This window comes from Eriocheir sinensis, unplaced genomic scaffold (genome assembly GCF_024679095.1).
Source record: "Eriocheir sinensis breed Jianghai 21 unplaced genomic scaffold, ASM2467909v1 Scaffold252, whole genome shotgun sequence".
NCBI lineage: Eukaryota > Metazoa > Arthropoda > Malacostraca > Decapoda > Varunidae > Eriocheir > Eriocheir sinensis.
Genome location: NW_026111557.1, coordinates 375,468 through 388,983, shown reverse-complemented (window position 1 = coordinate 388,983; position 13,516 = coordinate 375,468). Strand labels below are relative to the sequence as shown.

General features: G+C 42.2%; 1 protein-coding gene and 2 long non-coding RNA genes across 11 annotated transcripts in view; 1 reads left to right on the top strand and 2 right to left on the bottom strand.

Moving 5' to 3' along the window:
* The window catches only part of LOC126991228 (voltage-gated potassium channel subunit beta-2-like), a 40,216-nt gene that overhangs the window by 26,028 nt on the left and 672 nt on the right, over positions 1-13,516 (top strand). For 6 of the 9 annotated variants that reach the window (XM_050850017.1, XM_050850018.1, XM_050850019.1 and 3 more), the window contains 7 exons: positions 345-529; positions 1,046-1,253; positions 1,596-1,723; positions 3,185-3,391; positions 4,849-4,943; positions 6,649-6,720; positions 7,599-7,811. In XM_050850017.1, the coding sequence (XP_050705974.1) occupies positions 345-529; positions 1,046-1,253; positions 1,596-1,723; positions 3,185-3,391; positions 4,849-4,943; positions 6,649-6,720; positions 7,599-7,811 (1,108 nt within the window). The remainder of the gene's footprint in view (positions 1-344; positions 530-1,045; positions 1,254-1,595; positions 1,724-3,184; positions 3,392-4,848; positions 4,944-6,648; positions 6,721-7,598; positions 7,812-13,516) is intronic. The other 3 variants (XM_050850013.1, XM_050850016.1, XM_050850015.1) reach the window with 3 other exon arrangements.
* Positions 6,081-6,638, bottom strand: LOC126991240 (uncharacterized). Its single transcript, XR_007745301.1, has 2 exons — positions 6,468-6,638; positions 6,081-6,353 (listed from the first exon to the last, which is right to left on the bottom strand). It is a non-coding gene; the product is annotated as an uncharacterized LOC126991240 (long non-coding RNA).
* On the bottom strand, positions 6,990-7,574 carry LOC126991239 (uncharacterized). Its single transcript, XR_007745300.1, has 2 exons — positions 7,407-7,574; positions 6,990-7,270 (listed from the first exon to the last, which is right to left on the bottom strand). It is a non-coding gene; the product is annotated as an uncharacterized LOC126991239 (long non-coding RNA).

Sequence of the window (13,516 nt, the reverse complement as noted above, 5' to 3'; positions counted from 1 at the left end):
TATTATTATTATTATTATTATTATTATTATTATTATTATTATTATTACACACACACACACACGTACACACAGGGACAGCTTGTGCATGAAGTGTTATTTGCATGAAACACACACACACACACACACACACACACACACACACACACACACACACACACACACACACACACACACACACACACACACACACACACAGACACAGACACGCACACAGCAATTATTATTATTATTATTATTATTATTATTATTATTATTATTATTATCAAGACTCTCTCCTCCTCCTCCTCCTCCTCCTCCTCCTCCTCCTACTACTACTACTACTACTACTACTACCATTACTACAGGAGGGCGCCAATAGCCTCGCTGGATTGCATGGAGGAGTTCCAAGGGTGTGCAGACCCCCTGCTGGGCCGAGGGGACCAGCTCCCTGCCACCGGGGGTCGCCAGGGGGCCGTGGCAGGGGTCGGCGCACAGATCAAGTATAAGCCATTGGGGAAAAGCGGTCTCAGGGTATCGCAGCTTGGTCTGGGTGAGTCTCAGTAGTGGTAGTAGTAGTAGTAGTAGTAGTAGTAGTAGTAGTAGTAGTAGTAGTAGTAAATGGATGTACATTGATGGATAGAGAGTTTTAGAGAGTTTCAGAGAGAGAGAGAGAGTGAGAGAGAGTGTGAGTAGTAGGAGTAGTAGTAGTAGTAGTAGTAGTAGTAGTAGTAGTAGAAGTAGTAGTAAATGGATATACATTGATGGATAGAGAGTTTTAGAGAGAGAGAGAGAGAGAGAGAGAGAGAGAGAGAGACTCCACCCTTCGCAAGCTCATTTTAATTAGTACCTCTCTCTCTCTCTCTCTCTCTCTCTCTCTCTCTCTCTCTCTCTCTCTCTCTCTCTCTCTCTCTCTCTCTGAAAATCTCTCTGAAAAACTCTCTATCTATCTATCAATCTATCACACAAATACTACCACAAAACCACCCTTCTTCTACCACCACCACCACCACCATCACCACCACCACCACCACCACTACAGCTACTTATAAAACCCTCTACTTTACAGGCACTTGGGTAACATTCTCCCCACAAGTAAGCGAGGAGACTGCCGAGCAAATCATAACTCTCGCTTACGAATGTGGGATAAACGTTTTTGACCTTTCGGAAGCGTTCTCTCAAGGCCGCGCGGAGACCCAGCTTGGTAGTATACTTAAGAAAAAGGGCTGGAAGAGAAGCTCGTATCATGTACTTACAAAGGTCTACTGGAATTCTAAGTAAGTGGGGGGGAGGGGGGTAGTGGGGGGGGGATTTTGTACGTGTGTGTGTGTATATTTTTGTGAGTATATTGTTTTGTGTTGTTTAATCTTGTGAGTTTTTGTAAGTGGTTTTTTTTTATAAGTGAGTTTGTAAGTGGGTGTTTTGTATGTTTTTTTTCTCCTCCTCCTCTTCCTCTTCTTCCTACTACTACTACTACAACTACTACTACTACTGCACTATTTTAACTATCACCACGAGATGGCTCACCCTCATAAACCTACTATTAAACACCAAACAACCACTACTACCATCACCCACCTACTACCATTACTACTACTACTACTACTACTACTTTACAGAGGAGAGGAGCGAGGTCTCAGCCGCAAACACATCATTGAGAGCATAAAGGCGAGTCTGGAGCGTCTACAACTACAGTACGTCGACGTCATGATCATCCACAAGGCAGACGACATGTGCCCAATGGAAGGTTAGTAGTAGTAGTAGTAGTAGTAGTAGAGGTAGTAGGTGGATGATAGTAACCAGGCGTGTCGGGTATCGAACTGTAGGTTATCGAGGGTGCTAAATCGCGTGGTCACCTCCATTTCTCTCTCCCACCCCCCATAGTGGTAGTAGTGGTAGTAGTAGTAGTGGTACGACCTGGGTGACCATAGTATAGGTTGTCGGGTATGGAACCATGGGTGAAAAACACTTATAAATCGCGTGGTCACCTCCATTTCTCTCTCCCACCCCCCATAGTAGTAGTAGTGGTAGTAGTAGTAGTGGTATGACCTGGGTGACCATAGTATAGGTTGTCGGGTATGGAACCATGGGTGAAAAACACTTATAAATCTCATGGTGACCTCCATTTCTCTCTCCCACCCCCCATAGTGGTAGTAGTGGTAGTAGTAGTGGTAGTGTGACCTGGGTGACCATAGAATAGGTTGTCGGGTATGGAACCATGGGTGAAAAACACTTATAAATCTCGTAGTGACCTCCATTTCTCTCTCCCACCCCCCATAGTGGTAGTAGTAGTAGTAGTAGTGGTACGACCTGGGTGACCATAGTATAGGTTGTCGGGTATGGAACCATGGGTGAAAAACACTTATAAATCTCGTAGTGACCTCCATTTCTCTCTCCCACCCCCCATAGTAGTAGTAGTGGTAGTAGTAGTAGTGGTATGACCTGGGTGACCATAGAATAGGTTGTCGGGTATGGAACCATGGGTGAAAAACACTTATAAATCTCGTAGTGACCTCCATTTCTCTCTCCCACCCCCCATAGTGGTAGTAGTGGTAGTAGTAGTAGTGGTACGACCTGGGTGACCACAGAATAGGTTGTCGGGTATGGAACCATGGGTGAAAAACACTTATAAATACCGTAGTGACCTCCATTTCTCTCTCCCACCCCCCATAGTGGTAGTAGTAGTAGTAGTAGTATGACCTGGGTGACCATAGAATAGGTTGTCGGGTATGGAACCATGGGTGAAAAACACTTATAAATCTCGTAGTGACCTCCATTTCTCTCCCACCCCCCATAGTGGTAGTAGTAGTAGTAGTAGTAGTAGTATGACCTGGGTGACCATAGAATAGGTTGTCGGGTATGGAACCATGGGTGAAAAACACTTATAAATCTCGTAGTGACCTCCATTTCTCTCTCCCACCCCCCATAGTGGTAGTAGTGGTAGTAGTAGTGGTAGTGTGACCTGGGTGACCATAGAATAGGTTGTCGGGTATGGAACCATGGGTGAAAAACACTTATAAATCTCGTAGTGACCTCCATTTCTCTCCACCCCCATAGTGGTAGTAGTGGTAGTAGTAGTGGTAGTGTGACCTGGGTGACCACAGAATCGGTTGTGGGGTTTGGAACCATGGGTTAAAAACACTTATAAATCTCATTGTGCCCTACATTTCGCTCCCCCCCCCCCCCTTCTCCCCCCCCCCCCCCCCAGAGGTCGTCCGCGCCTGCCACCACGTCATCGAGCAGGGCCTGGCCATGTACTGGGGGTCGTCGCGGTGGACTGCGGTGGAGATTATGGAAGCCTGGACCAACTGTAGGCAATTCAACTGTATTACCCCCGTGGTGGAACAGAGCGAGTACCACCTCTTCTGTCGCGGCAAAACTGAGCTGTACCTGCCGGAAATGTACAATAAGATAGGTCAGTATTGGTTCCATGGTACCGGTAGATTATTGGTTCCATGGTACCGGTATATTTTGGGTACCGACATATTTTGGGTACCGGTAAAGTATGAATGCCATGATAAATTGTGAGTTTTTGGTACCAGTAGAGTTTTGGTTCCATGGTACCGGTATTTTTGGGTACCAGTAGAGTTTTGGTTCCATGGTACCGGTATTTTTGGGTACCAGTAGAATTTTTGTTCCATGGTACCGGTAACTTTTTGGGTACCAGTAGAGTTGTAGTTTTATGGTACCAGTATTTTTTGCGGTACCCATAGAGTTTTGGTTCCATGGTACCAGTATTTTTTGGGTACCAGTAAAGTATTGGTTCCTAAATATTTTGGTACCGGTAAAGTATTGGCTCCTGATATTTTGGTGCCGGTAAAATATTGGTTCCTCAAAATTTTGGTGCCGGGAAAGTATTGGTTCCTGATATTTTGGTACCGGTAAAGTATTGGTTCCTAAATATTTTGGTGCCGGTAAAGTATTGGTTCCTGATATTTTGGTACCGGTAAGGTATTGGTTCCTCAAAATTTTGGTACCGGTAAAATATTGGTTCCTCAAAATTATGGTGCCGGGAAAGTATTGGTTCCTAAATATTTTGGTGCCGGTAAAGTATTGGTTCCTGATATTTTGGTGCCGGTAAAGTATTGGTTCCTGATATTTTGGTACCAGTAAAATATTGGTTCCTCAAAATTTTGGTGCCGGGAAAATATTGGTTCCTGATATTTTGGTGCCAGTAAAGTATTGGTTCCTGATAATTTTGGTACCAGTAAAGTATTGGTTCCTCAAAATTTTGGTACCGGTAAAGTATTGGTTCCTGATATTTTGGTCCCAGTAAAGTATTGGTTCCTGATATTTTGGTACCAGTAAAGTATTGGCTCCTGATATTTTGGTACCGGTAAAGTATTGGTTCCTGATAATTTTGGTACCGGTTAAGTATTGGTTCCTAATATTTTGGTACCGGTAAAGTATTGGTTCGTAAAAATTTTGGCAACGTGAATATATTACTACTACTACTACTACTACTACTACTACCACTACTACTACTACTACTACTACCACTATCACCACGCATTTTAGAACACCTTTTAACGTACTATTCGACACCTTACACCGTCAACTTCTACGACCCACCTACTACCACTACTACTACTACTACTACTACTACTACTACTACTATTATCCACCTACCACTATCACCACGCATTTTAGAACACCTTTTAACGTACAATTCGACACCTTACACCGTCAACTTCTACCACACACCTACTACCACTACTACTACTACTACTTATACAACCACTCCGAGCCACCTCCCACTATCACCACGCACTTTACCACACCATTTAACGTACTATCCAACACCACACAAGCCTTATTTCTACCACACACCTACTACCACTACTACTACTACTACTACTACTACTATTTCAGGTGTGGGTACAATGGCATGGTCACCGCTCGCCATTGGGTTGATCTCCACCAAAATTGACGATGGAACTCCAGTGTTTACGAGGCAGAGCATTAAAGTAAGAGAGAGAGAGAGAGAGAGAGAGAGAGAGAGTGTACTATGTGTGTGTGTGTGTGTTTGTGCGTTCTCTCTTTCTTGCATGCATTACTATTTTAAGTTCAATAATAATAAAAATAATAATGATATTTTTATTATTATTATTATTATTATTATTTTTATTATTATTATTATTATTATTTTCTGCTTGCCTTTTTGCCCATGTGATCTACCCTACCCCCCCCCTCTCTCTCTCTCTCTCTCTCTCTCTCTCTCTCTCTCTCTCTCTCTCTCTCTCTCTCTCTCTCTCTCTCTCTCTCTCTCTCTCTCTCTCTCTCTCTCTCTCTCTCTCTCTCTCTCTCTCTCTCTCTCTCTCTCTCTCTCAACCTAACCTCTCTCTCTCTCTCTCTCTCTCTCTCTCTCTCTCTCTCTCTCTCTCTCTCTCTCTCTCTCTCTCTCTCTCTCTCTCTCTCTCTCTCTCTCTCTCTCTCTCTCTCTCTCTCCTCTCTCTCTCTCTCTCTCTCTCTCTCTCTCTCTCTCTCTCTCTCTCTCTCTCTCTCTCTCTCTCTCTCTCTCTCTCTCTCTCTCTCTCTCTCTCTCTCTCTCTCTCTCTCTCTCTCTCTCCCCCCCACCCCCTCGCCTTGCCTGCCGCTTGCCGTGTGTAAGTAAGGGAAAAAAACCGCGCCTATGAACGGTTTTTGGCCGGAGGAAACACTCACACACACAATCATGTAAGTATTTTAGCCGTGTAGGTATTTTTGAAGTACACCTACACACACACACACACACACACACACACACACACACACACACACACACACACACACACACACACACACACACACACACTCGCTTTCAATGTCGTAATAGTACTAGTAGTAGTAATAATAGCAGTAGTAATAGTAGTGGTCATTGCTCCAGTGCTCAGATCCGTGTCATTATACCCCCCCCCCCCTCCCCTCTTTCTCCCCCTCCTCCACCCTTTTTGGCCAGTAATTGGAATCGAACCCCGACCACGAGGTTCCTGAGTCGACGCCTCCAACCACTGCGCCAATAGGAGATGTTGTTGTTGTTGTTGTTGTTGTTGTCATTGATGTTGTTGTTATTGATGTTGTCGGTGAAGTTGCAATGGTTGTTTTATTGGTTCTCTCTCTCTCTCTCTCTCTCTCTCTCTCTCTCTCTCTCTCTCTCTCTCTCTCTCTCTCTCTCTCTCTCTCTCTCTCTCTCTCTCTCAGTCTTGTAGTTAGTATAGATTATCTTGTGTGTGCGTGCGTGCGTGCGTGTGTGCGTGTGTGCGTGTGTGCGTGTGTGTGTGTGTGTGTGTGTATGTGTGTGTGTGTGTGTGTGTGTAATGATTATATTGATGAAAACCAACACACGCACACACGCACATACACCCACACGCACATTCCTACTACTACTACTACTACTACTACTACTACTACTATTACTACTACTACTATCCACCTACTACTATCACCACGCATTTTAGAACACCTTTTAACGTACTATTCGACACTTTACACCGTGTACTTCTACGACCCACCTACTACTACTACTACTACTACTACTACTACTACTACTATTATCCACCTACTACTATCACCACGCATTTTAGAACACCTTTTAACGTACTATTCGACACCTTACACCGTCAACTTCTACGACCCACCTACTACCACTACTACTACTACTACTACTACTACCACACTTATATGGCCCCGTAGCGGAAGAATGCACAGGCTTCTCACACTTGGACGGAGGACGAGGCAAGCTCCCCCATCACAGTGAAGGACCAAGTAAGTGTCATGTTAAGTAGATTATAAGTAGATTATAAGTAGATTATTATTATTATTATTATTATTATTATTATTATTATTATTATTATTATTATTATTATTATTATTATTATTGTTATTATTATCATTATTGGGATCTCTCTCTCTCTCTCTCTCTCTCTCTCTCTCTCTCTCTCTCTCTCTCTCTCTCTCTCTTAATAATAATAATAATAATAATAATAATAGTAATAGCATTGGTAATATTAATAGAAGGATAGTTTTTTCTACTACTACTACTACTACTACTACTACTATTATTACTATTACCATCCCTGTCAATCCCTGTCAAACCCTATCAAAACCCCTTCAAACCATCCCTATCCTTCTTACAACCCTTACAAACCTATGATTCCTTACCCTACAACCCTGTCAAACCTACCTCACCCCCTGTCAACCCCTGTCAAACCCCTGCTAACCCCTGTCAAACCCTACCAAAACCCCTTTAAACTACCCCTATCCTTCTCAGCACCCTTACAAACCTACCATTCCTTACCCAACACCCCTGTCAAACCTACCTCACCCCCTGTCAACCCCTGTCAAACCCCTGCTAACCCCTGTCAAACCCTACCAAAACCCCTTCAAACCATCCCTATCCTTCTTACAACCGTTACAAACCTACGATTCCTTACCCAACACCCCTGTCAAACCTCACCCACCCCTGTCAAACCCTACCAACCCCCTGCTAACCCCTGTCAAACCCTACCAAAACCCCTTCAAACTACCCCTATCCTTCTCAGCACCCTTACAAACCTACCATTCCTTACCCAACACCCCTGTCAAACCTCACCCACCCCTGTCAACCCCCACCCCCCTGCTAACCCTGCCCCCCGATGCCACAGCAGGGGTACACGTGGCTGAAGGACAAGGCGGGCACGGAGGACAGCAGGCGGCAGCAGGCGAGGCTGAGGGAGCTTTGTGGCCTCGCGTCGGAGCTCAACTGTACCCTCACGCAGCTCTCCGTCGCCTGGTCGCTCAAGAATGACAACCTCCACTGCGTACTAATTGGGGCAGCCACCGTGGAGCAGCTGCTAGAGAACGTCCAGAGCCTCCAGGTGGGTTTCTAGTGGTTAGAGAACGTATAGAGACCACTGGGGAGGGAGTAGAGACCGCTAGAAACCACATGGGGATCGATAGAAACCAGAGAACGAGAGAAACAGTGCAAGAATGGGTATCAAAACTGCGTACCAATTGGAGTAGAAACCGTGAAACCGCTGCTAGAGAACGTTCAGAGCCTCCTGGTGGGTTTCTAGTGGTTAGAGAACGTATAGAGACCACTGGGGAGGGAGTAGAGACCGCTTGAAACCACTTGGGGATCGATAGAAACCAGAGAACGAGATTAACAGTGCAAGAATGGGTATCAAAATTGCGTACTGATTGGAGTAGAAACCGTTAAACAGCTGGTATAGAACGTCCAGAGCCTCCAGGTGGGTTTCTAGTGGTTAGAGACCGTATAGAGACCACTGGGGAGGGAGTAGAGACCGCTAGGGAGGGATAGAGACCAGTGCACTAGAAACCACAAGCACTGGTCATTTTATTTCCTAGGTTTCTACGGCTAGAGAACGTGTAGAGAGCATCAGGGTGCGTTAGAAACCACAGGGAGCGGTAAAGTATTGGTTTCTGATAATTTTGGTACCGGTAAAGTATTGGTTCCTGATATTTTGGTGCCGGTAAAGTATTGGTTCCTGATAATTTTGGTACCGGTAAAGTATTGGTTCCTGATATTTTGGTGCCGGTAAAGTATTGGTTCCTGATATTTTGGAGCCGGTAAAGTATTGGTTCCTGATAATTTTGGTACCGGTAAAGTATTGGTTCCTGATAATTTTGGTACCGGTAAAGTATTGGTTCCTGATAATTTTGGTACCGGTAAAGTATTGGTTCCTGATAATTTTGGTACCGGTAAAGTATTGGTTCCTGATAATTTTGGTACCGGTAAAGTATTGGTTCCTGATATTTTGGTGCCGGTAAAGTATTGGTCCTGATAATTTTGGTGCCGGTAAATTATTGGTTCCTGATAATTTTGGTACCGGTAAAGTATTGGTTCCTGATAATTTTGGTACCGGTAAAGTATTGGTTCCTGATAATTTTGGTACCGGTAAAGTATTGGTTCCTGATATTTTGGTACCGGTAAAGTATTGGTTCCTGATAATTTTGGTACCGGTAAAGTATCGGTTCCTGATAATTTTGGTACCGGTAAATTATTGGTTCCTGATAATTTTGGTACCGGTAAAGTATTGGTTCCTGATAATTTTGGTACCGGTAAAGTATTGGTTCCTGATAATTTTGGTACCGGTAAAGTATTGGTCCTGGTAATTTTGGTACCGGTAAAGTATTGGTTCCTGATAATTTTGGTACCGGTAAAGTATTGGTTCCTGATAATTTTGGTACCGGTAAAGTATTGGTTCCTGATATTTTGGTACCGGTAAAGTATTGGTTCCTGATAGTTTTGGTACCGGTAAAGTATTGGTTCCTGATAATTTTGGTACCGGTAAATTATTGGTTCCTGATAATTTTGGTACCGGTAAAGTATTGGTTTCTGATAATTTTGGTACCGGTAAAGTATTGGTTCCTGATATTTTGGTACCGGTAAATTATTGGTTCCTGATAATTTTGGTACCGGTAAAGTATTGGTTCCTGATAATTTTGGTGCCGGTAAAGTATTGGTTCCTGATAATTTTGGTACCGGTAAAGTATTGGTTCCTGATATTTTGGTGCCGGTAAAGTATTGGTTCCTGATAATTTTGGTACCGCTAAAGTATTGGTTCCTGATATTTTGGTGCCGGTAAAGTATTGGTTCCTGATATTTTGGTGCCGGTAAGGTATTGGTTCCTGATAATTTTGGTACCGGTAAAGTATAGGTTCCTGATAATTTTGGTGCCGGTAAAGTATTGGTTCCTGATAATTTTGGTACCGGTAAAGTATTGGTTCCTGATAATTTTGGTACCGGTAAAGTATTGGTTCCTGATAATTTTGGTACCGGTAAAGTATTGGTTCCTGATATTTTGGTGCCGGTAAAGTTATGGTCCTGATAATTTTGGTGCCGGTAAATTATTGGTTCCTGATAATTTTGGTACCGGTAAAGTATTGGTTCCTGATAATTTTGGTACCGGTAAAGTATTGGTTCCTGATAATTTTGGTACCAGTAAAGTATTGGTTCCTGATATTTTGGTACCGGTAAAGTATTGGTTCCTGATAATTTTGGTACCGGTAAAGTATCGGTTCCTGATAATTTTGGTACCGGTAAATTATTGGTTCCTGATAATTTTGGTACCGGTAAAGTATTGGTTCCTGATAATTTTGGTACCGGTAAAGTATTGGTTCCTGATAGTTTTGGTACCGGTAAAGTATTGGTCCTGGTAATTTTGGTACCGGTAAAGTATTGGTTCCTGATAATTTTGGTACCGGTAAAGTATTGGTTCCTGATAATTTTGGTACCGGTAAAGTATTGGTTCCTGATATTTTGGTACCGGTAAAGTATTGGTTCCTGATAGTTTTGGTACCGGTAAAGTATTGGTTCCTGATAATTTTGGTACCGGTAAAGTATTGGTTCCTGATAGTTTTGGTACCGGTAAAGTATTGGTCCTGGTAATTTTGGTACCGGTAAAGTATTGGTTCCTGATAATTTTGGTACCGGTAAAGTATTGGTTCCTGATATTTTGGTACCGGTAAAGTATTGGTTCCTGATAATTTTGGTGCCGGTAAAGTATTGGTTCCTGATATTTTGGTACCGGTAAAGTATTGGTTCCTGATATTTTGGTACCGGTAAAGTATTGGTTCCTGATAATTTTGGTACCGGTAAAGTATTGGTTCCTGATAATTTTGGTACCGGTAAAGTATTGGTCCTGATAATTTTGGTGCCGGTAAAGTATTGGTTCCTGATAAATTTGGTACCGGTAAAGTATTGGTTCCTGATAATTTTGGTACCGGTAAAGTATTGGTCCTGGTAATTTTGGTACGGGTAAAGTATTGGTTCCTGATAATTTTGGTACCGGTAAAGTATTGGTCCTGATAATTTTGGTACCGGTAAAGTATTGGTCCTAATAATTTTGGTGCCGGTAAAGTATTGGTTCCTGATAAATTTGGTACCGGTAAAGTATTGGTTTCTGATAATTTTGGTACCGGTAAAGTATTGGTTCCTGATATTTTGGTACCGGTAAATTATTGGTTCCTGATAATTTTGGTACCGGTAAAGTATTGGTTCCTGATAATTTTGGTGCCGGTAAAGTATTGGTTCCTGATAATTTTGGTACCGGTAAAGTATTGGTTCCTGATATTTTGGTGCCGGTAAAGTATTGGTTCCTGATAATTTTGGTACCGCTAAAGTATTGGTTCCTGATATTTTGGTGCCGGTAAAGTATTGGTTCCTGATATTTTGGTGCCGGTAAGGTATTGGTTCCTGATAATTTTGGTACCGGTAAAGTATTGGTTCCTGATAATTTTGGTACCGGTAAAGTATTGGTTCCTGATAATTTTGGTACCGGTAAAGTATTGGTTCCTGATAATTTTGGTACCGGTAAAGTATTGGTTCCTGATAATTTTGGTACCGGTAAAGTATTGGTTCCTGATATTTTGGTGCCGGTAAAGTTATGGTCCTGATAATTTTGGTGCCGGTAAATTATTGGTTCCTGATAATTTTGGTACCGGTAAAGTATTGGTTCCTGATAATTTTGGTACCGGTAAAGTATTGGTTCCTGATAATTTTGGTACCGGTAAAGTATTGGTTCCTGATATTTTGGTACCGGTAAAGTATTGGTTCCTGATAATTTTGGTACCGGTAAAGTATCGGTTCCTGATAATTTTGGTACCGGTAAATTATTGGTTCCTGATAATTTTGGTACCGGTAAAGTATTGGTTCCTGATAATTTTGGTACCGGTAAAGTATTGGTTCCTGATAATTTTGGTACCGGTAAAGTATTGGTCCTGGTAATTTTGGTACCGGTAAAGTATTGGTTCCTGATAATTTTGGTACCGGTAAAGTATTGGTTCCTGATAATTTTGGTACCGGTAAAGTATTGGTTCCTGATATTTTGGTACCGGTAAAGTATTGGTTCCTGATAGTTTTGGTACCGGTAAAGTATTGGTTCCTGATAATTTTGGTACCGGTAAAGTATTGGTTCCTGATAGTTTTGGTACCGGTAAAGTATTGGTCCTGGTAATTTTGGTACCGGTAAAGTATTGGTTCCTGATAATTTTGGTACCGGTAAAGTATTGGTCCTGATAATTTTGGTGCCGGTAAAGTATTGGTTCCTGATAAATTTGGTACCGGTAAAGTATTGGTTCCTGATAATTTTGGTACCGGTAAAGTATTGGTCCTGGTAATTTTGGTACGGGTAAAGTATTGGTTCCTGATAATTTTGGTACCGGTAAAGTATTGGTCCTGATAATTTTGGTACCGGTAAAGTATTGGTCCTAATAATTTTGGTGCCGGTAAAGTATTGGTTCCTGATAATTTTGGTACCGGTAAAGTATTGGTCCTGATATTTTGGTATCGGTAAGTATTGGTCCTGGTAATTTTGGTACCGGTAAAGTATCGGTTCCTGATAATTTTGGTACCGGTAAAGTATTGGTCCTGATAATTTTGGTACCGGTAAAGTATTGGTCCTGATAATTTTGGTACCGGTAAAGTATAGGCAGCGTGAGTTTGACAGCCCTGGTACCGATAGTTTTAAGCATTAAGAATTTTAGTTTTAAAGTAATTAGAATCTCAAATTGGACCCATTGAAATTCCTCCATGGCAGCGCAAAGCCTTAAGAAACCACTAAGCTATGTGTCTAGTTGCCTAATACCACTCATCTACCATACACAGGCATCTACCACACACATAATACCATAACAGAAATATATATATCAAGAATTTCCCCGTTGCCCAAAATTAGGTCAGTCCCCCCTTTAAATTTCCCGTTTTCTTTGATGCAACTTCTTTCCCGGGCATTTCTAAGTAAATATTTTGCGCACATTATCTTTATTTTCTCACTTTCTCACATTTCCGCCACTTTTTTCTCTCTCTAACTCACTCACTATCTTTAAAATGGCTCTCTCTAATTCGCTTTCTCTCCCGTTTTCTATGCGGGGTTTTTGCGGGTAACTCACATATATGACACTCTCTCTCTCTCTCTCTCTCTCTCTCTCTCTCTCTCTCTCTCTCAAGACTTAAATTCTCTCCTAAAATATATATAAAAATCTCTCTCTCTCTCTCTCTCTCTCTCTCTCTCTCTCTCTCTCTCTCTCTCTCTCTCTCTCTCTCTCTCTCTAGAATTTTTTTCTCTCCTAATATATATATAAATATCTCTCTCTCTCTCTCTCTCTCTCTCTCTCTCTCTCTCTCTCTCAATTCTCTCCTAAAATATATAAAAATAAAACTCTCTCTCTCTCTCTCTCTCTCTCTCTCTCTCTCTCTCTCTCTCTCTCTCTCTCTCTCTCTCTCTCTCTCTCTCTCTCTCTCTCTCTCTCTCTCTCTCTCTCTCTCAAGACTTAAATTCTCTCCTAAAATATATAAAAAATAAAAATCTCTCTCTCTCTCTCTCTCTCTCTCTCTCTCTCTCTCTCTCTCTCTCTCTCTCTCTCTCTCTCTCTCTCTCTCTCTCTCTCTCTCTCTCTCTCTAACTCACCCTCTTTCATTCTCTCTCTCACTCTCTCTAACTCTCTCTATAGTCAAATGGTTCTAGCTCTCTTTCCGACTCTCTCTAACTTACATCTCTCTCTCTAACCCACTCTCTCTCTCTCTCAGCAAATAACAAATGGATTTAACACACAATTCTAA